This window comes from Fusarium tjaetaba (genome assembly GCF_013396195.1).
Source record: "Fusarium tjaetaba strain NRRL 66243 chromosome Unknown NRRL66243_c0000077, whole genome shotgun sequence".
In the NCBI taxonomy this organism is placed as follows: Eukaryota; Fungi; Ascomycota; class Sordariomycetes; order Hypocreales; family Nectriaceae; genus Fusarium; species Fusarium tjaetaba.
The window spans coordinates 34,627-55,941 of NW_023501273.1; the positions used below are offsets into that span (position 1 = coordinate 34,627).

The 21,315-nt window shown below is 48.3% G+C and overlaps 8 protein-coding genes across 8 annotated transcripts; 7 read left to right on the forward strand and 1 right to left on the reverse strand.

The window, feature by feature from the left end:
• Positions 1-285: 285 nt before the first annotated feature.
• Positions 286-1,887, forward strand: FTJAE_4082 (cytochrome P450 monooxygenase 4F5; the record flags this gene model as incomplete). Its single annotated transcript, XM_037350450.1, has 3 exons — positions 286-464; positions 512-949; positions 996-1,887. 3 exons carry the CDS (start codon positions 286-288, stop codon positions 1,885-1,887), a joined length of 1,509 nt encoding a protein of 502 aa, XP_037208762.1.
• Positions 1,888-2,805: 918 nt separating this feature from the next.
• FTJAE_4083 (serine protease) lies at positions 2,806-6,141 on the forward strand (the record flags this gene model as incomplete). Its single annotated transcript, XM_037350451.1, has 3 exons — positions 2,806-3,274; positions 3,533-5,788; positions 5,957-6,141. 3 exons carry the CDS (start codon positions 2,806-2,808, stop codon positions 6,139-6,141), a joined length of 2,910 nt encoding a protein of 969 aa, XP_037208763.1.
• Positions 6,142-6,749: 608 nt separating this feature from the next.
• On the forward strand, positions 6,750-8,435 carry FTJAE_4084 (uncharacterized protein; the record flags this gene model as incomplete). The annotated part of the gene is made up of 1 exon (XM_037350452.1): positions 6,750-8,435. The coding sequence occupies one exon, from the start codon at positions 6,750-6,752 to the stop codon at positions 8,433-8,435; it is 1,686 nt and encodes a 561-aa protein (XP_037208764.1).
• Positions 8,436-9,000: 565 nt separating this feature from the next.
• FTJAE_4085 (uncharacterized protein) lies at positions 9,001-10,515 on the forward strand (the record flags this gene model as incomplete). Its single annotated transcript, XM_037350453.1, has 2 exons — positions 9,001-9,458; positions 9,549-10,515. The coding sequence occupies 2 exons, from the start codon at positions 9,001-9,003 to the stop codon at positions 10,513-10,515; spliced, it is 1,425 nt and encodes a 474-aa protein (XP_037208765.1).
• A 1,398-nt stretch (positions 10,516-11,913) lies between these two features.
• On the forward strand, positions 11,914-12,573 carry FTJAE_4086 (uncharacterized protein; the record flags this gene model as incomplete). Its single annotated transcript, XM_037350454.1, has 1 exon — positions 11,914-12,573. The coding sequence occupies one exon, from the start codon at positions 11,914-11,916 to the stop codon at positions 12,571-12,573; it is 660 nt and encodes a 219-aa protein (XP_037208766.1).
• A 1,508-nt stretch (positions 12,574-14,081) lies between these two features.
• Positions 14,082-15,338, forward strand: FTJAE_4087 (Aristolochene synthase; the record flags this gene model as incomplete). The annotated part of the gene is made up of 4 exons (XM_037350455.1): positions 14,082-14,514; positions 14,562-14,590; positions 14,638-14,861; positions 14,909-15,338. The coding sequence occupies 4 exons, from the start codon at positions 14,082-14,084 to the stop codon at positions 15,336-15,338; spliced, it is 1,116 nt and encodes a 371-aa protein (XP_037208767.1).
• Positions 15,339-16,300: 962 nt separating this feature from the next.
• FTJAE_4088 (uncharacterized protein) lies at positions 16,301-17,242 on the reverse strand (the record flags this gene model as incomplete). Its single annotated transcript, XM_037350456.1, has 2 exons — positions 16,301-16,773; positions 16,828-17,242. 2 exons carry the CDS (start codon positions 17,240-17,242, stop codon positions 16,301-16,303), a joined length of 888 nt encoding a protein of 295 aa, XP_037208768.1.
• Positions 17,243-18,800: 1,558 nt separating this feature from the next.
• On the forward strand, positions 18,801-20,794 carry FTJAE_4089 (heterokaryon incompatibility protein; the record flags this gene model as incomplete). Its single annotated transcript, XM_037350457.1, has 2 exons — positions 18,801-19,649; positions 19,790-20,794. The coding sequence occupies 2 exons, from the start codon at positions 18,801-18,803 to the stop codon at positions 20,792-20,794; spliced, it is 1,854 nt and encodes a 617-aa protein (XP_037208769.1).
• Between the last annotated feature and the right edge of the window lie 521 nt (positions 20,795-21,315).

A 21,315-nucleotide genomic window follows, 5' to 3' on the forward strand; every position in this document is an offset into this window, starting at 1 on the left:
TAAAACAACGCTCAATCTCTCCTCCAATCATGAAACCCTCATTTATCCTCATCGTCCCGGGTAATCCAGTTTTCTCTTGCTGATCCTTGAACAGAAGTCCCATCAGCGCTATCGTAGCGTCACGCTAGGGGTATTCCCCCGTCAGAGATCCACCAAAGGGGTGTCTCGTATTCGGATCATGAGAATCCCTCAGACTAAAATCTTGGATAAGCGACGAAATCGATCTGCTATTTAGTATCTCGCACGACCTCAACTGGCTTGGATTTGTGTGACCTCATCATCACAATGTTGCGGGAAGCTGTGTACAGTATCGCGGGCTTCGTCCTGCTTGCCTACACGGCAGAATGGATTATCTCACTACTCGACGACCCGAGGGAGCCCAAGAGACTACAGTCTAAAATACCGCTCTTTGGTCACTTATGGGGTATGATGAAGTATAGTTCTGGTTACCATGGAATCACAAGGTACTTTCAGCCCTCAACTCTCCCGACGCAAACTGACTGTGAGGAAGCAAACAAACAAACGAGGAAATGTACACAGTCGCCATCTTCAACACAAAGCTCTACATCGCGAAAACATCCCGTCTCATCCCTCTGATCCAAAAGACATCCAAGACTCTGTCCTTCCGACCATTCATGCAAACAGCCGCTAAGCTTATGGGCGATGCGAAACCCGAGACGTTCGAGGTTTTTGGGACAGAATGGGTTGATTCGTTTAGTCACGCTCATAAGAACGGTCTTGCTACGGGACCGTTCCTTGATGAGCAGAATCTTCGAATGGGAGATCGTGCTTTGATCGACATTGAGCAACTTCTGCCGAAAGAGACAAATGGGGTTTCAAAGGTCAACTTGCTGGAGTGGGCGCAGTATGCTGTTGTTCAGGCTAGTGCTTGTGGAATCTTTGGTGTCGAGCATCCTTTTCTTGATCCAAAGGTTGACCAAGCCTTTTGGTAAGCACCCTCTTTGATGACGCCAGTCCAACATCTAACAGGATAGGAAATGGCAATCGTATCTTCCTCTTCACATGGTAAACCTCGACATCACTGGCAAAGGGTACGCCGCCCGCCAAATTGTCTTTGACGCTTTCCGCAAGTATAACAGGAATCTTCCCAGCGATGTATCATTCATCTACAAAGAGCGTCTCCGCTCAATGAGGGAAGCTGGTATCGATGAAGATGACATTTGCAAGCAACAAGCTACTTTTGGAACTGCTGCTTTCGCCAACACTGTTCCGATCATGTACTGGACTATCTACGAACTCTTCTCTCGACCGGATCTTGTAGAAGAGGTGCGGAAAGAGGTTATTGGGCAAGCTGTCAGTGGAGATAAGGAATCTGGCTTCCAAGTCGACGTCGCTGCTCTGAAGACTAAGTGTCCCTTGACTCTATCCGTTTTCCAGGAGACTCAACGATTAAGGCATGTTCATGCGAACATCCGCAAAGTCACAGAAGACACCATCCTCGACGGCAAATATCTCCTCAAAGCAGGCCACTACGTGATGATGCCCGGCCAACCCGTGCACACCAACGCATCAACATGGGGACCAACGGCTGACCAATTCGATCCATATCGCTTCACCAAAGACTCATCAGACCGAAAAGCCAGCAGTTTTGTCGCATGGGGCGCACCGCCTCATCTTTGCCCGGCGCGCCAATTCGCTACTACTGAGATTCTTATTGTGATCGCGCTTTTGGCTGTGAGGAGCGATATTGCGCCTGTGAGGGGGGAGTGGGTGAAGAACCCGGCGCTGAACACGGGGGACATGGCGACTGTTTATACGCCGAAGAAGAGTGTGGAGGTGGAGGTTAGGAAGAGGGAGGATTGGGATGGAGAGTGGAGTTTGAGAATGGGAGAGAGTAAGACGAGAATTTCTCTTGCTTCTGGTTAAAAATGCCTCGATTTCACCTGTACATAGTCTTAGAATAGACGTTCCTGAGCGGTCAAAAGACTTGGGTAACTTTATATGAATTCAGAACGCCTTTTGCTGAGTTTAGTTGAATACCCTACATCAAGCTCTGCTGTCTTCTCGTTCCCTGGCAATGAGGTCTTTGCAACGTGAACTTCTGCGTGTAACAAAGACCCAATCAACCCCAAAATTAATCACGCACAGAACAAGCAGTATTTTTCACACTTACTCTCTCATACAAAATGTGAATCATGTGCAACATCATGAGTCACCGCGTCAGTGGTAAGCTGACTCTCAAGGTCTGCAGACCAATATTCGGATCACATTGGATCGGCCGCCCGATAATCCCGAGCTGAACATCTCACACGACACGAAAACTACACAAGATCTTCAAATACCCACTAAAAAGTCCCGGGAGTCATTCGGGACGCCTTATGAGGCTGAAAATCACGGTCATTGCCTTGATTCTCTGGCGCGGTTGCCTGCCGTGGGAGGGAAAGAAAAGCTCTAGCTGGAACTGAAGCTGACATAATAAAGAGGTCTAGAGCTGTAAAAATCTCACATGAAGCTTGGCTAGTTCTTTTTTTACATCAGATTAGTGGCCTCGAGTTTTCTGACTGCCGTTGTAGTGCATCCAATGAAAATTGCTTCGTTGGTGAGGGATATCCACTTTGGGGGCTGAGTAATTGATTCATGCAGGTTTGATGAGGGGTCACAGACGCAAGACGCAGTGATTAACAAAAAGAGCTGCCTTGGATCACCGTAAGCAACGACTATTTCAACCTCCCTCACCTCGATCTCATTCTTATACATCTCGCCTTTACCTCCAAATAAATAAATCATACGCATCTTATAGACCACTATCTCACCATCCTCAGCTGCCAACCCTGGACCGCCAGGATGACAATCGACCAGGATCCCATCCTCACTAAACTCCGCGATGTATCCCTCTCAGCCGTAGAGAACGGCGTCAGCACACATCACACGGCAGAACAAGAACATCCCGCCACTGCAGGCCTTCTTTCAGAGCGAGAAAGCGAAGCTTGGCAAAGGGCCATAGAGAAGGTCGTCCGATGCGTTGTGTCGGTCAAGTTCTCGCACCCTTATTCGTTTGATACCGAGACTAGCAAGACGAGCGAAGCAACTGGCTTTGTTGTCGATGCGGAAAAGGGTATTATCCTCACTAATAGACATGTCGTCGGTCCTGGGCCCTTTTCGGGGTACATTGTCTTCAATAACCAGGAAGAAGTCGATGCGTACCCCATATATCGCGATCCAGTACACGACTTTGGCTTTTTGAAGTTTGATCCCAAGGCTGTTAAATATATGACTCTCACCGCGATGGAACTCAGACCCGACCTCGCAAAGGGTAAGTCCCCTGCCCCAGAGGGAGCAAGAAAACTTGGGATTTTGGATGAGGATGTCAAATAAACTTAGGAGAGAATCTCCTAAGCTTAGGCTAAGTTAGGACCTTGGATGAGGATCGCAAATAAACTTAGGAGAGAGTCTCCTAAGTTTAGGCTAACTTACCTAAATATTTCCATTGCTTAGGGCCAAGGTCCCAAGTTCTCTTGCCCTTGTACCTAGCCTCAGATTTATATCACACAGCTAACCTAACCTGACACAGTTGGCACCGAGATCAAAGTCATCGGTAATGATAGCGGCGAAAAGTTAGGCATTCTGTCCGGTTTCATAAGCCGTCTTGACAGAAATGCTCCTATATACGATGGTTACATGGACTTCAACACGTGTTACTTTCAAGCCAATGCCTCAGCGTCAGGAGGAAGTTCCGGAAGTCCTGTTGTCAATGTTGACGGGCACGGTATCGCTCTTCAAGCAGGCGGGCGCACCGACGGGTCAACGGATTACTTCCTCCCCCTTGATGGACCGCTACGTGCATTGAAGCAGATCCAATGTGGTGAGAAGGTAAAAAGAGGTGAAATTCAGACTGTCTTCAAATTGAAGCCGTTCGATGAGTGCCGACGGCTGGGGTTGAGTCCTGAGTGGGAGAGTGTTCTGCGCAAATCTTTTCCCGGGGAGGATAACGTCATAGTCGCTATGGACGTCTTACCCGAGGGTCCTTCGGACGAAAAGTTAAAAGAGGGTGATATTCTCCTCAAAATCAACGGGGATCTCGTGACACAATTCCTGCGCCTCAACGAAATCTTCGACTCCAACATCGGCAAAACAGTACGAATTCTCGTTCAAAGAGACGGCCAAGACGTCGAAGAAGATATCCTAGTCCAAGACCTTTGTGAAATCACACCGGACCGCTTCGTCACCGTCGGAGCAGCCTGTTTTCACGACCTATCATACCAAATCGCCCAACGATACTTCCTCCCCTGCCGCGGCGTATACGTCAGTAAATCCGGACCATTTCACCCTACACACGATAACTACATTATGGTTGACAGCGTGAATCACAAAAAGACGCCGGACCTCGATGCTTTTGTGCAGGTGATGAAGGATATACCCGACAGAGCACGCGTGGCCATCAAATTCTGGTATGTTTGGGAACCGCAAACTGTGCGAACGGCTGTTGTGCCTATTGATCGGCATTGGTTCCAGCGCATGAAGATGTTCAAGAGGAATGACAACACCGGGGTCTGGGATGTTGAGGTACTCGCTGAGCCGTTGCCTGCTATTCGACCGCCGCGGCTGAGTGCGTCTTTTGATGCGCTGGAGCATATCGCTCAGCGTGAAATTGCCGAGATTGCGAGGAGTTTTGTCCACGTGCGATTCTCTTCGCCAGTTCTTATCGATGGACAATCCGCGCGCATTAAATTGGGAATGGGGCTTGTTGTCAACGCTGATCGAGGCTACGTCATCGTTTCGCGAACTGTTGTGCCGACAAAGCTGTGCGATATCGAACTTACCTTTGCCGATTCGGTGCTTGTTCCAGGAAAGGTCGTATTCTTGCATCCTGCGCATCACTACGCTATCATCCAATACGACGCTAGCCTCGTTGATGCGCCTGTCAAAAGCGCCATCTTCAGCACTGAGAGGATCTCACAGGGTGCACCGACGTTCTTCGTGGGGCATAATGATTGCGATGAGATGGTGTATGCCTCAACAGCTGTGACAAAAGTGATTCCTCTTGAGAGAGAACCACCAAATCCACCCCGCGGCCGCCCCGTCAACGTCGATCGTATTGATGTTGAGACTCGAATCGGAAATCACTGTGGGAGCGGCGTGCTAATCCGCGAAGATGGCGTCGTTCAGGCTCTTTGGGTCGTGTACGAGATGGAAGATCTCGACGAAGCGTGTTTCGGCTTAAGCTCACAAGCTATCGCGCCCATCGCTGAGAAGCTAAGCCAAGGCATCGTCCCGACCTTACGCAGTCTCTCCATCGAGCTCGAGGCCGTTACCATGATTGAAGCACGGGTCATGGGCGTAGCCGAGGAGTGGATCGAAAAGGTTCAGAGCAAGTCCTCCTCCGACCGACGCCTCTTCATGGTAAAACGCGGCCCGAAGCAACTCCCTGGTCAGCTCGGCGAAGGTGACGTCCTACTGACGCTCGACGACAAGCTTATCACGCAGCTCCACGACGTAGACGTCATGTACTGGAAAGAGAGACTCGACGTCGTCGCTGTGCGAAATGGCGAAGAGATCACTTTCAAGGCGCAGACGGTCTCTGAAGATGAATTTGAGACCTCACGTGTTGTTAACTTCTGCGGCTTGACGGCACAAAAGCCACATCGCACTGTGCGACAGAGTATCAAAAAGCTGCCGAGTGAAGTGTACATCACAAGCTGGTTCATAGGATCGCCGGCGAACTTATATAACGTCTACGCAACGACTTTTATCACGCATATCGATAATAAGCCGACACCAGACCTCGAGTCACTCGTCGGGATCGTCGCAAGCATCCCTGATAAAACCTGTAAGTTCTCTTCTAATTGATGTAAAACTTGGGATACTTTATTATAAGTGGTAAAAGATCATCTAAAGGTTTACTAAACTTATAAAGATTTACCTAAATCTGCTTACCACTTAGGAAACTCGGTCCTTAGGTCCCCGTTCAAGGAAGACGTAACTAACAAGAGCGCAGATTTCAAGATCAAGATGATGAACTACACCGGAACTCCTTCCGTTGTAACAATCAAGAAGGATGAGCGATACTGGCCTACCGTTGAGTGGCTTCGCGATGAGACGCATGTTGAAGGATGGAAGAGGGTGACGTATGAGAATGGTCAGGTTATACAGGGCGAGGGTCTTTATGGTATTACACTGTGAGCGAGGTGTTGGTAGACAATGGGTTCATGACTTGTATTATATGCTTAGAATACTCCATTCATACACCGCTCTGAGAGCGATTTCACTACTTATCACGACTTGCGCTTCTAATGAAATGTAAATGAGACGGTGAGTATGCACGGTCTTCATGATGAGCCGTTAATTGAGAACCCCGCTGTAAGCACGAAGTAGGCCGCGGCACCAGGGAAGACAAGAGAGATTCGTATCACCTTGGGGGGCAAGAAAACAGCGAACTTTCATATAGGGTGTCAAGATAAACTCAGGAGAGGTTATCCTAAGCTTAGGCTATATTACCTAAGGTTTTTTATTACTTAGGATTAAGATCGTGTAGTTTCTTTCCTCTCCTAGAATTACTATAGCATAAATATTTTATAGAGATTCTTGTCAAATATTTAGGCAGACTTAGCCTGTCTTTAGACCAGACCTTGACAGTTGTACCTCAAGGTCGGAAGATTTCTGTCAGGTAGCTCCTCTTCCAGCGGGTCTAGCGCGCCGACTGCCTACCAGAACTAGGCACCAGCCCCATTTACAGGGGTTGCTCTAGTGCTGAGCAGAACCTTATAAGGCGCTCACTCAACGACTCAAAAATGCTTCAACTCAACTTCACCAATCTCACCTCATCTCACCTCAATCATCACACCATGGCTTCTGGCGACTCAAGACTGGTCACTGAGATATGGGACAACATCTGTTCATTCCTCACACCACTAAATCTCTCCAATCTTCGCCTCACGTCTCACAGACTCAATGGTATCGCGCGGCCTTGGAAATTCAGAAGCTTGCGCCTCGAAGCATTCAATCCACCATCTGTTGAGCGATTTATCCAGATCGCCAAGACCCCCGAACTACGAGGCTTAGTTCGCGAAATCACTATTGACACGCGCATTGAGTTTGACTTTGAGTACCTCTGCAATGACTCCTACATCTTCCCCATTGCCTTCATGAACGCGCTCCCCCACTTACGCTGCTTCACCAACGTTACGGCACTGCACATTCGCTTTGAAGAGCACTGTGGTGAAGATGATCGTTACTCTCAGACAATCGAAGAAACGTTTGAGTTGCGATATCGCGTGCTTGATACTATCCTACACTGCGCTGCGGGGTTGTGGACACTGGAGAAGCAGATCAAGATTGACCAGGTTATGGAGGGATATATTTATCTGGATGAGGATGAGGATGAGAGGTTTGACTACAGTGATCAGGATCTGGAGTTCACTCATGATAAGCCGTTCCCGCTGAAGGAGTTGACGATTACGCATCTTGCGGATTATGATGATCCCAATCTTGCTTCGTCTGAGGCCTGGAAGACGATCATCTCTCTACCAAGTCTCGTCGACTTGAGGCTTTTCGTCACAACAGAAGAGTGCGATGCTTCACCTGAGAGCACGATTCACTATATTGAGAAGTACGATTTCTTCGGCAACATCCACAATACGTGGCTCTCATCTAGCATTACGGATCATTTGCGTGTACTGTCATTATACTTTAAAGACTACTGGGGCTGGTTTCCCATCATGGACTTTCGAAACATTGGTGAGGATTCGCCATTCCCTCACCTCAAAGTTCTTGCTCTCGGGAACTACGTCTTTACTCACGAGTGGCAGATCGAGTGGTTTGCGAAGCTCGGCAAGGAGAATGGCAGTGGAGGTCTCGAGGAGCTGTATCTTGATGATTGTCCCATCCTGTACCATGCTCGTCAGCTTCGTATTGGAGACGATGGGTATGCTGATCATACAGCTCATACAGGGCAAGGCGGTACAGGAAGAGGCTGGAACCCTATCAAACGCGACTTTCCCATCCGATGGCATCAAATCCTTTCTCAGTGGAGGGATTCGATGAAGGGTTTGAAGACTCTTCGCGTTGGCCATGGATGCTGGTGGGAGTGTCCTAAAGATACTCGCCAGGTGATCCTACAAGACCCTGACTACAAGGACATCGACCTGCAAGCTATGGATCATCGCCTGACGCGAAACCTGCACCGAGACTTTGCTTGTCCTCCCCCAACGGATGAGGAATACTGGGATGGGCAGAATACCTTTGTGTCTGAGAAGCATAGATATGGGACTGGTATTAGCAACGAGAGAAAGGTTCGGATGCAGTATATTGAGTATAATTGTGGTCTCGGGCCTTCGCCGTGGTTGGAGAAGAATTCGCGGTATCGTGGTGACGAGAAGGGATTTGAGCCGGAGAAGGGGACGCTGGAGAAAGATAATGCTGCGTGGGATTTGATCATGGCTGCGACTCGAGCGAGACGTCACGGTCTTGATGTTTGAGCTTTCAGAGCTTGACGTCATTGGGTTTATGGTTGTTCATGTACAATTGATGTTCCTTAGACCATCATAGTGTTCAGGGGTCAAGATTTGTATACACCATTTTCTTTGTTCAGAGGATATGCCTGATTTAACATTACCTTTCGCTACCGTTCAGCAACCTTAATTGTCAGAACATAGGAACATCGCCATTTTTCTCTTGTGCGAAAAGAAAGATAGACTTTATTCACACTTTGCAGATTGAACTTAGAAACGTAAGTTTAGAGATGACCCTTTTATCAATAGTGCACTCCCCATTCTTCCAAAGAGGTTTATACGCATAACGACGGTATCTGATAAGATGTATGGGCATATCTTTTAAGCTGCTACAGTCCGTCTCTTATTACTGCTCTCGTTACTGACAGGTAGGGGTTCTGCCAGCTGCTGACACTGCTATCAAATTTCACGCTGTCACCTGACCTCAGACAACACGTTCCTAAGTCTAATGTAACTTTAGGCTCACCTCATAAATAAACATCGCCTTCATTTCAGCGCTTCTTCAAATCATCAACACCAACCCACCACCAAAATGTCCTCTCCCAGCAAAGCCCCCCAGCGCAGCGACATGATCCTCGCAATGAACGACCCCTACATGCAACAAATCATCGACGGCACCAAGACATACGAGTTCCGCAAGTACAACATGGCAGGCATCAAGCGCATCTGGTTCTACCGCACTGCTCCCCACTCCGCCATAACTCACATATGTCCCGTCAACGAAGCCGTCACGAGAAACTCCGGCGACGCGCCCCTGCCTGAAGATGGGCTGGGAAACAAGAATTACAATGAGAAGGACGCTGATTACGAGGGCTATGACTTTGCGTATCGGATTAATGCGGTTTACGAGATTCAGGCTGAGGGTGGACGGGGAATTACTTGGGCGATGATGCGGGATGTGCACGGAATGAAGATTGCACCACGGGGAAGAGTCCGGGTGCCCGAATCAATGATTGCGCAGTATAGCTTGGAGGATCAGAAGAAGGTTTTGTAAGGTGATTATCCTCTTGGTAGCGGTTCATATGCCTTCAAAACCCGCTACCAATTATATCTCAAATCGCTGCTATCTGATCCAGGCAGACGGACTGAAGTCAACATCATAATACAGCCCAATAGCCCAGCCCATATCGGAACAATGTGCAGTCTTGGCCTTGCATTCGTCCTCGCCCGACGTCTCCTAGACGAAGGGTTAGATGTTTCAGTTACTTGTGATCTCTGGGACCGTGCCAAAGGCGAGCCATTGACTATTGACGGTGTCGATTACCAGAAGAGCCTTCGTGACAAGGGGAAGTTCCAGAAGCACCTCCCGGGCTATGTTCAGATCACAAACGAGCTTGCTAGCCGGTACAGAGTTCATCACCGCATCAGGATGGAAGAGGAGTTCATGAGCAACCCTGAGATACCTGACGTCCTTCGCGAAGTAATTGTCAAGCGGGAATTCTATGGCAAGGTCCTGGCACCGGAGCGAGGGTCACTGGCTATCCGGGCTTCATGTCCCGAATGTGGATTGGTGGAGAAGTATGGTACTCGGAATGCGTATGCGGAAGATGGATCGGCCGTCACGTTCCACTGTCCTTTACATGGCCCTTTCACCTGCAACACACAAACCGAGAGCAACCGATTCCAGTTCAACTGCCAGCTCTTTAACCTTATCCTTGGACTATTCTACCAAAGAACACCTTACAATTGGATTGAAATTTGTGGAAGTGACTATGCTGGATTCTGGCAGGAACAACTACTATGGCGATTTCTGTCCAAGCCAGCAATCATCGTCTACACTCCTCTGATCTCTGACTGGTCTGGATCCAAGGTTTCAAAGTCGCTATACCTTCAAGACAAAGCGTACCGATACTTGCGGGACTCTGGGCAGGAGTATCTGCTGAATTATGAGGTCTGCCGCCGGGAGAACAAAGACCTTGCAATTTTGTGGAAGGAGGTTGAGTTGTGGGTTGATGAACCCTATCGACTTTTCCGTGGCTACAGCATTCATTACTTACATCTCTTGTTCGAAGGGCATGCAATTGGGCTTGGGACTATCCACAAATAGAAGCTCGATCACAGACTTGGTCAAGCTTTCCAGCATGCCCGAATTTTGTAGCTTATCTATCCTTTCGTTGTGTTAAAAGCCACTTTCATTACTTGAGTGCATCTCCTCGTGTTCATCATCAATATTATGTTGTATATCTGCAATAATACGCCAGAACATGTCGCGTAAAGCTGTTAACATATTCGCACGATCATAAAGTGAACAGAGTCTGTTTCATAATTCATAGACCCCCCTCGCCTCGGTTCTGACGCCACTACGGCTTGCCCGTTACAAGAACAAGTGCGACGTGCTAGGGACTTATCATGGTCTTTTTTCATCCGATAAGTACATTAATCCATTAAAGGTGACCACCGGAGTGCTGTGGCTTTCATCCGGACAAATCTATGATCCTCTAATACAGTATCAGAGTAGATGAGGACACGAGTATAGCTGTGAACCTGGAGCAATTGTCAATGGCAAAAGCTCAGGTTGATCAAGAGGAAAATATTCTTTTGTTTAAATGGTTATGATATTGTCAGAATGTCAACAGTTGCAACTCCAGATAATGTGTTAGTTTGCCTATCAGCCACGTAATTTTCGCGAGGCTATCGCACTGCTGTTCCATTCTCAGCGCGTACTTCAACTAACAGACGCGTCTACTCCGCGAGAAAGACGTGTTCGTACTACTTCCGGCACTGCAAGTCAAAATCTATGACGTCCGCCATGTGTTCCTGGTAATGTTCTCCAGCTCTACCAATGCATGCCACTGGACCACTACCTCTTTGGGCCTTGGCAAACCCTCACATTGGTCGAAGCACTTATAACTCTCAAGTTAATGGACTTCCCTTCCAGGCATCTCTCTCGAGAAGCGGCTACATTGGCTAAGTGGACATCGAGCTGCCAGTGCCAGGTATTGTTCACTTGTCATGATGTTCAGTTTGATGTTACACTGTCAGATCAGGAGGAGAATCTCGCGACTAAGACAAACCCTTCGCTCCAACTCGAGAGTTTTGAAACTCTTCTTCTTACAAACCCATCAAGACTCTTGAGCTGAGATATTCCTTTGATATCTCATCTCTTTCTTCATCTACTTACATCGCAACACTTCTACTTCCATCTCCATCTCACTTCTATCAACAACACTAAAGCACTTCGACTTTCATCAACATCTCCTTCTATCAACTTACACAAGAGCCTTCCCACTTTCATCTCATCTCCCTTTCCATCCACCCTCATCAGAACACTTCACTCTTTCCTTGAACAGCAAATCTTACCATCAAAGGCCACTGTCATCATCAACATCTCTCTCCATCAACTCTCTCTCTCTACCAACTCATACCAACATACTCCGACTCTTATCATCAACGACGCCCCTTACCAACAAAAACACTTATCAACAACACCCATTTCTTCTTCACTATGTTCTCGTTCTTGACCTCCAAGAAGAAGACCGTGGTTCGCAACCGCGAGCTCGGCCCCGGCGGTGTCCACCTCAAGGACTATGGCATCCCCGGCCGCACCAACCTAGTCGAGGCCCTTTCCGACATGGAGGATGAAGATGATCCAGTTTCTGATCATCTTGATGACAACGATGTCTGGGTCGACTTGGATGCCCAGAAGGACACCATCATGGCCGCCCTTCAGCCCAAGTCTAACGTCCAACTCAAGTCTGGCGTAACTGTCAAGGCTACTGTCGGAATGATCAATGAACTTCAGGCTTGCATCATTGATAACTACTTCACCGTTGAAGGAATCCAGCGTCGAGCGGCCAGTCTCAAGGACTCGGTCCACAACTGGTTGGAGGGTGTTGACGACTCGGATGTTGCCAACGAGTCCAACGACTCATCTGAGGATGAGCACTCTGTCTCTTCAAAGGACTCCATTGGCGCGGAGGCCAACATCTACCAGCTTCCCAAGTCTGAGTCCTTCCTCAAGACCAACTTCAACGGTCCCGTCTACGACAATGAGAAGCGATTGACTGCTTTCAATGACCGCATCCTCTCCTCCGCTGTCTACTGGGGAAAGGTCGATGATGAATCTGACATCGAGATGCCCGCTTTCTTCAAGCCTGGCAACTAAACGTCTTGTAATATGGGTGACTGTTTGGATCTGAAGTTGTAGCACGATGCTCCTTCGGAAATGCTTTCTTGATGACACGATTGCTTTTGTTCACGGTACGGATTTGCATTGGACCCTGGAGTTTTGGCATGGTAATGCTCCTTTGAGAATGTTCTCTTGACAGTACGAGAAGATGTTAGACTATGAACGGTGCTATGGGATCTGGTATATGTCTGGGATAGTCTCCTGAGATGGATGTCCGTTGTGATAAGTAAATTAGGTCTAGATACTAGCAGAGGTAGTCTAGCATGAATTGAGTGATAGCATTAAATCCTGATCCCAACATGCAATTGTGACAAACCCCATTTTTTGCCGATATTAACTGTTTTATGCAACATCCTGCATAAAATTCACACGTACCTCGGATGACACCCAAGGATTCACATTTGACAATGGGTCGTTTCCTCCGTCTATCATGGTCCATCCCCCGTCAACCGTCACATCCAACGGTCGAGCAATGCCGGGGTAAATGATGCGACCGTTTAAACTAAAAAATCTCTAGTCCCATTACGTGTCAACTTCCCCCTTGTCAAAGGATTCGGGGATTTTGTTCTGCAGCAGCCAACAGGTGGGGGCGACCAAGGTCTGTTCTAGGCAGGCAAATAAAAAAGAAAAGTATCATGACAGTAGCAGGGGAACCCGAGCTGTTGGCTCTAGCAGTCAACGTGCCTTAGTGTTGTAATGCTACGACGTTGAGATGCATGGCACCCATGACTTTTGCGGGAATTAGTGCATGTCAGTATCTTTTTGCTCCGCTTGACCTGACAGTGGACGAGTTATTATCAGTCGAGGCAATCACTGCAAAGCGTTTCAGGGGATCCTGATCTGCGTTTGTGTCATCCACTTAGCCGGATCCTTTGGTTACCTTCGGATGGAGCAGCGTAGTATTTTCGTAACCGTTGGATGCGTCCAAAGTGGGTATACGACCCGTGTCGTTGGTCCAGGGGTGTTCAGCACATGTCATACAAGGACCGTGGGCCATGGTATGATTGCAGAAACCCGCCTGCCTGCCCGCGCAGTCTCGCTTGCTGAGTCGTACAGTACTGCAAGTCAAGTATGGTGAATACTACTCTGCATGACTCCACGCGGACGTCTCGTCACCAGAAAAGCGCCGGGTCTTATCACATCACCCATGCCCATGCCGGCACTGCCATCGAATCACACCAGGAGAAGTGTCATCACGTGCCGAGCTAGCAAGCAGGATAACGATATCAGTCAAAAAAACAAACACCCTGGATGCAGAGCTGTTGGGTGGTTTATCACATCCTTGCTGGCTTCACTTGTTCCAGCCCCTGGCCCGTTGTAGCCGTTATGGAGTCGTCCCGAACCGATGCTGCCGTCGTCAGTTCATGGTCCGTTCACCGCCGCGGCAATCGAAAAAGAACATAAATCCTACGGTGGCGCAATTCCTCGCGTGAAGTTCTGGGTAGATCCGCTATCCATGCTTCTTCCTCTTCTTCACATACACAATGCCTCACAAAGACTTCCCCATCAGACCTCTGGTCCGTGCTTTTGACCCCGTTGGTCCAGACACTCTAGGACCTCCCGACCTTGACTTTGCTTCACTGTTCAGGGAGAGAAACGTCCCTGAAGATGCTCCTCTGACGCTGAAGCCTGAACAGCTGGGCGTACCATGGCATACTTCTCTCCCATGGGTGAGACAGTCCAAGTGGTGGGTTCAGGGTGAAGCAGCTGGAAGGGATTTGGTGAATCGAATCAGTGCCGACAAAGCGTCTGAGAGAGGAGCTCTACCTGTGGAGTTTATGGACGAGCGCCGAAAAGCAAAGATTAACGAGCTCGTTGAAGATGCGGTTTCATGTGCTGTTTACCTCTATCCGTCGGCGTCGCGAACTCGAATAAAACTGTTGACGCAGGCTCTTCTTCTTTTATATTTCCACGATGGTATGTATACTTCCCACTCCACGTCGATCTCGCTAACACCGATCTAGATGTTATGGAACGCGGTGCAACACAAGATGTGAGTTGAGCAGATACCATGCTTCTACAGGACTAACCCCCTTCTAGGAAACAACAGTTGCTGATGACTTCGTGACTATGAAACCTAAGAACAAACACATGAAGCGATTTTACGACGAAGTTATGGAATGTGATCCCATTCTTGGCCCTGGCCTCCTACGAGCCATTGGTCTCTTTGTCAGTGCAGGCCGCAAAAAGTCACCATTCAAGCAAGGCAAATACGCAACTTTGGCTGAGTACGTGGACTACCGCCGCCATGATATTGCCAAACCGTGAGTTCCCCCCTCCAATCCCATCAGAATACACTAACCACCTTCAGCTTCATGGTTGCCGCTATTCGCTTCGGAACCGGTATTCACCATAGTCCCGAGGAAACCGCTCCCTTTGAGGAGCTAGAAGAGCTCTACGTTCTTCACTCCATGCTCATCAACGATCTCTATTCCTACGATAAGGAGATCCACGAGTCGCGCACCATCAACGCGTCTGTCGTCAACGCAGTACATGTCATTGAAAAGCTCATGTGTGTGCCGCCGCATTTGGCAAAGACTATTACTCGAACGCTGAGCTTCGATGTTGAGAAGAAGTATTACGCCGAGTCGGAGAAGTTCATGCGTGATCCAGCGTTGAGCGATGACCAGCGTACTTATGTCATTGCACTTTTTGATTGTTTGACTGGTAATCTATTCCATCATGCTACGTTGGGCAGATACACTCCATATGCGGAGTATGTTTTTGATTGCAAGACTTAGAGATGGTTTGGGTTGTTCATAGCTAGCATTGCATTGTCTTTCATTAACAGCGTATACGAATTCTTTTTTTCTGACACTTACCTCCGTCTTGTTTGCGTGATTTCTTCAGTGCCACCTTTACAAGGTTGTATGATTCCAAACTTTCGGGACCTCCCAAAAGTGTCAGAGCTAAACGAGCCGTCAGAACTTTCGAGCTTCAGTGCAGTTACATGCCCAACCCGAGCAAAAAGCAAACGCATGCAACGTCACATCGCGACAAAACAACATCAGGCTCACCGTTTCACCTCCATCCGTATTTCGAACCAACAAACCAGTCGCATCACTTGTCCTGTCAACAAAGTTCATCCATGGAAGCTTATTTATTCTCCTGAATTCAAACACTTTCAGAGTTTCGCGTACGCATATGCTCCGAGCCGGGAGAAGTTTATCGTCTGATACGACGATCACATCCCGAAAATGGAACTCTTATCAGGCTCCCCATGTCGATAGTAACCCCTGGGCATTGCTGACATATTTCTGGGGTAATCATGAAGAATTACTCCGCAGAATATGTATAGTATACTCTAAATGGATAAGATGTGATACGCCAATCATCAGGGTCCCGTATATCCGTGGGGTGAGGAGCTTCACCGCCTGTTGGTTGCGTTTACGAAGGGGCTGGGTTCGTGCGTACGGCTTGGCTCCGATTGAAGAAGCGGGAATAGAGGGCTTGGCTAGTTATAACCGAACGCGAGCTATAGAAGAATTGGGAATGGTGTCCGAAGCGAAGAGCCGCGTGTAGTGATATGATGTTAACATTGGAGAGCTAGTATGGAATCCTAGTATTGTTACAACTATAGGCGATCGCTAAAGGAGCGGTATGATAACAGAATCAACAGAGACCAAATACCCAACGCCATAGAAAGTCAAACTCCCGCTATCAACATCCCGGTACTTAAACGAATGACAGTAACCCTGCTGCACTAGTTCGATCCAGCACTAGTCTTCAGAGACCCATGAAGACGCAAAAGCGGATTCTCAATCCCACTACCAAGCGCATCAAAACCCGGCGTATCATCACCGTTAACCTGAGCTCTAATCAGATCCCCCAAGCGCTGGCGCAACTCTGGCGTAAGTTTGCCATCAGTCACTGCCAGACCGCCTAGGAAGTCGCTCAGCATATTCATAAGGGGATTAAGCGATGCTTTGAGGCTAAGCTTCAGACCGAGAGTCTTGAGGAGGTCGTTGACGATGTCGAGGACTTCTTGGATAAGTTCTTCGACGAGATTGAGGACGTCGGCGCGTTGATCGCTGGTGAGTTTGAGTTTTTTTGTGGTGGAGAGTCTGGTTAGGGCGCCAGAGACTGCGGCGCGGATTTGGATGATTTCTTTGAGGGCGTCGGTGGTGCCTTTTTGGCGAGTTTCTGTTCCGGCCTGAACTCTAAGGAGTGTTCCGTCTAATAGTGTTAGCAAGTATTCTAACATGATCTTATGAACAGTATGATACATACTGATTCTGTCACCGCGCGCAGTGATCTGAGCAACAAGACTATCCAAGGAATCAACAAGATCCTGACCGTTCTTGAAGCCGGTCGATGAAGACTTGAGCAATCTCTTTGAATGAGTAGTCTTGGGCTTCTTTCCAGACTTGGTCTTCTTGACCGACGCCTTGGCAGACGGTTTCTTTGATGTCTTCTTCTTTGGCTTAGCTTTAGAGGACCGCTTGACCTTTAAATTAGTAGTCCCAGTTTGTCCTGCTTTCTGCTCAGCGCGGAGAGCGTCGAGGTCGACTTTGACGCTGGGGAGACCATCGTAGGGAATGGTGTCGACAAGGTGAGATGATTTCTTGACTAGGGCTATATCTGTAGCTGGTGCGGCGAAAGAGCTGCCCAGAAGAGCTACGGCGGCGATGAAGAAGACTTTCATGATGGTGTTTTGCACAGTAGAATAGGCAGTTTTGTTCGGGCTCGGTATGAACATGCCGATCCATCAGAGGGCGACTCACAGACATTTATAAAATTCCTCTCGGCCTAGATATTCAGAATAAAGTTCGGATTTGCCTCATGCGACAGTTGAAGTTATCGTCATATTGTCGATCTTCTGATCAGTCAACCATCATATCATGAGATGACATAGTGTTTATGCTGAACCAACGATCAACCTAGAGCCGCTGACGCGAATTGCGTTCTTGCAATAATATCTGCTATGAATTTAAAGGTTTACAGTTTGGGGCTGGTATGAAGTTACCGCGAAGAGATACTGTGGCTTGCCGATCATGCCCAAAGCCCCGACAATCAAGATTGAGAGGGTCCATCGACAGATCCGGACATTTTTGTCTCGGCAATCAGTACGTCAGTTCCTAGTGGCCCTGGTAGATCAGCAAATCATAATGGAGTGATGACCTTTGCAAGTCAGGCACAATCGTGGTCCCTTGGACCCTTCATAACTTAGCCAAGCAAATGACGTCGCTTGAAGCTAGACGGCGTGAACAAGCTTGCTAATGATCAACCAACATCTGTGAATGCAATCATTGACCCTACCTTGCTTGGATATGTGACGCTCAAGAGGCTTGTTCTATCTCATTCCTGGCTTTCTCATGATCTCTACATTCGGCTCTCTGTGATCATCGTGCTGCGAGGAGTAACATGGAAGGACGTTTCAACAGGAGCCGTTCAACGATAACGTTGAAAACGCGTTGCAACTGACCAGAGAGCAAGAACAGTAATTCCGTGCTTAAGTGTCATAATGCATATTTAGTCAGAGGTCCCTGGAAAGGGATTAAATAAATTCGTTCCGTGAGTGAAGTGCAGGGTAACAGTTCTATCCGCGGTGCCCCACCAAACCCACCACGGCGAAGAAAAAAGACACGTCTCCACAACACCAGCGCAAAAAGCAAACATCGTGAGGACGTGCACAGAGCAAAAGAAAGGGTCTGGCCGGGGATTGAACCCGGGACCTCTCGCAAGCAATGCTGTAGGGTTTTCCCTAAGCGAGAATCATACCACTAGACCACCAGACCGGTCAAGTTCCGAAGAACTTGCTGTGGATTGCTGTTGTCCAAGCCGAAAATGCAGGCTATGTTTTCTACATTCGTCAAGAGAAGAAGCCATAACTAAAGCATCCCACAACCTTGGTTGCTGTTCTTAGTAAAATGACGTTATTGATCATGTTTGGTATATAAGAAGGCCAAAACCACACGGGTCAGAGCCAATTTGAGGTGCATAAATCCTATGGCACCACGTGTCATATCACATCATGTTGGGTTTATGACAAACGACAAAGGTTCTTCCACTAGAATACTCATCTCATTTCATACATCTATCAGCAAATACGGTGCTTCATTAGCAATTACGGCACCGAGCGCATTCGTACTTTAACATGAACCTGTGTAGCGTTTGCAAAGAGTCTTTTGCCTGGACGGCTGCCAAGAGCGACCCCTCGCTCGCAAGTTCCAAAAGTCACCATCTTACCCCATCGAGACTGGATGCAGGCGGTTGAACAAGGCTGTAATGTCTGTACATTGCTGCACGATGCGCTTCCACCTGGCCTCGCTGCTCACCTTGAGAAGCTTGCTCCAGTGATTCTTAAGAACACAGCCTGGCCTATGGATGAGGCTTTCGATGCTTTCCTGATATGGACAAAACTCGCTATTTCTCATGGATACCCAGGTGTCGGAATCTCTTTAGAGTTCAATGCGTCAACGAAACCGTCGGAAGGACCACCCCGAGAGCCAAAAGATGCCATTCTTGTTCAGTTGGATGTCGACCCTGGCTCTCTGGCTAGCCCTGTATCGTTACAAGGGAATCCCTCCAGCGAATCACGTGCTGCTTGGAGTCTGATGAGGTATTGGATCAGTCAATGTAAACAAAAACACCTGGACGGCGGTCTCCGGACTGCTGTCACAGGGCAATGGTACCCAACTCGACTACTCGATCTGGGACACCTCGCATCGATAAGCACGCTACGGCTCATTGAGACAGCTGCCAGCCCATCACAGGGCCCTTACCTAACGCTCAGCCACTGCTGGGGGAAGAAGCAGCTGACCTGTGCCACGAAAGAGAATCTGCAAAGTCTGTATAGTGGCATCACCAATCTACCACAAACATTCCAAGACGCCATCGCTGCAACGAGAAACCTGGGCTATCGTTATCTCTGGATAGCAAGTTTATGCATCGTGCAAAATGATCCGGGAGATTGGGCCAGAGAAGCAGCTCTGATGCATAGAGTATACACCGAGGCAGATTGTAACCTTGCCGCAGCAGCGCCACGAGACAGCATTGGAGGCCTGTTCTTCAAATGCCAGGGATTGTACGGCCAGTGTGTCGTGAAGAGCGTGTGAGGGGACGTCGTTGACCTCTTTGCTGACGAGGACCTATTCCTGAAGGAAGTCAACCGCTCTCCTTTACAGACGGTGAGGGATTTCCACATTCTATGTAACAAGCTCCTTTTTGCGAGATTCTGACAGTTATACAGCGTGCGTGGGTATACCAAGAGTGGCTGATGTCAAAGAGAACGATTCACTTTGCCAAGAGCCAGGTCTTCTGGGAGTGCGATCATCTCTGCGCTTGTGAAGTATTTCCTGATGGCCTTCCTAACTCCATTAGACACGATGGAAAATTGAAGTTTGCAGAGGACCTTGGTAATGCGAAATGTCTGTTGAGCCGAGACGTGAACGTAAATGCAAGTCGCATTGGTCCAGATCCATTCGAGCTTTGGTCAGGTCTCATTACGCACTACACTTCTCGCGACATGACAAAATCCAATGATCGATTGCCCGCCTTATCCGGTATCGCAAAATGGCTACAGCCGCATCTCGGAAATCCGGAATACCTAGCTGGTCTTTGGAACAACAGCGATCTTGTTCGCCAGCTTGCGTGGTATTCATGCACTACCAAGAACCCAAGGCCGCAATACAGAGCTCCGAGTTGGTCATGGGCATCAATTGATGGCCCCATATTTTGGGCAAATCCGCCCGGATATTTTACTCCTCACTCAGAGATCATCGACATCTCGACCACTCCTAGCGGCAGTGATCCGACAGGACCAGTTACTTGTGGTCACATCCTGATCCAAGGTAATATGGGCCGCGTACAGATTGTTGATCACAAGGCGGGTCTGGTTCTGCGCAGAGAGGACGACGTGAAAGAGATTTCTAAGCGTCACGTCACGATCCGCAGGTTCGATGTCAACGGCCTGCAGTGTGGCCTGTACTACGTACTTCACCTTGGCATATACATCATCCAACCGAATAAGATGCGCTCTTCATCTTCAGTGGACTATCTTTCCGCTACATATTTAGTTCTTAGACCTGTGACTGGACAGCATGGGACTTTTAAGCGATGTGGGCTTGTCGACGAGCATTGCCCTAAAGATGATGAATATCAAACACTCACGGGCAGAGGGCCACAGAGCAGGCAAGACATACCTTGTGAAGAGTATGTTGAGGTTGAAGGAAGTTCCAGGGTCCGTATAATATAGACCCTGGAGCATGAGGATGTTGATACGCAAGAATATGGTGATAATAAGCGGAGTGAGGATCATACAGTGCTAAGGAGACAACTGAGTAGAACGTCTGACCCACACTCTACTAGTTAGCGCAAGGGACGTTCGGGTAGAGCTCCCGGAGAGGATATCAAGAGTGGGCATGAAGTACTGGTCACTAATGAACAGCCTCCCATTCTTGGCACATGTGACACACGCAAGTATCCCACTAAGCGTTTAAGCATATTGATACAAATGTCAGAGGTATCAGAGGCATGAATGATGAGAGCTAATAGTTAATGATCCCTATTGCACGACCTTTAGTCATATAGGGATATAAAGAAGAGATGAGGTGATGTAGCACGTAACTTTGAATACAGACAGAGAATAAAACAAGCAAATCATTGGGGATGGGAACTCTGGGTTAGAGATATACAAGCATTTGTCCATCGGTATCATAACAAACACCAAGATCCACATTACCCCGGATTTTATCATCCCACGATCAGATTTACGAT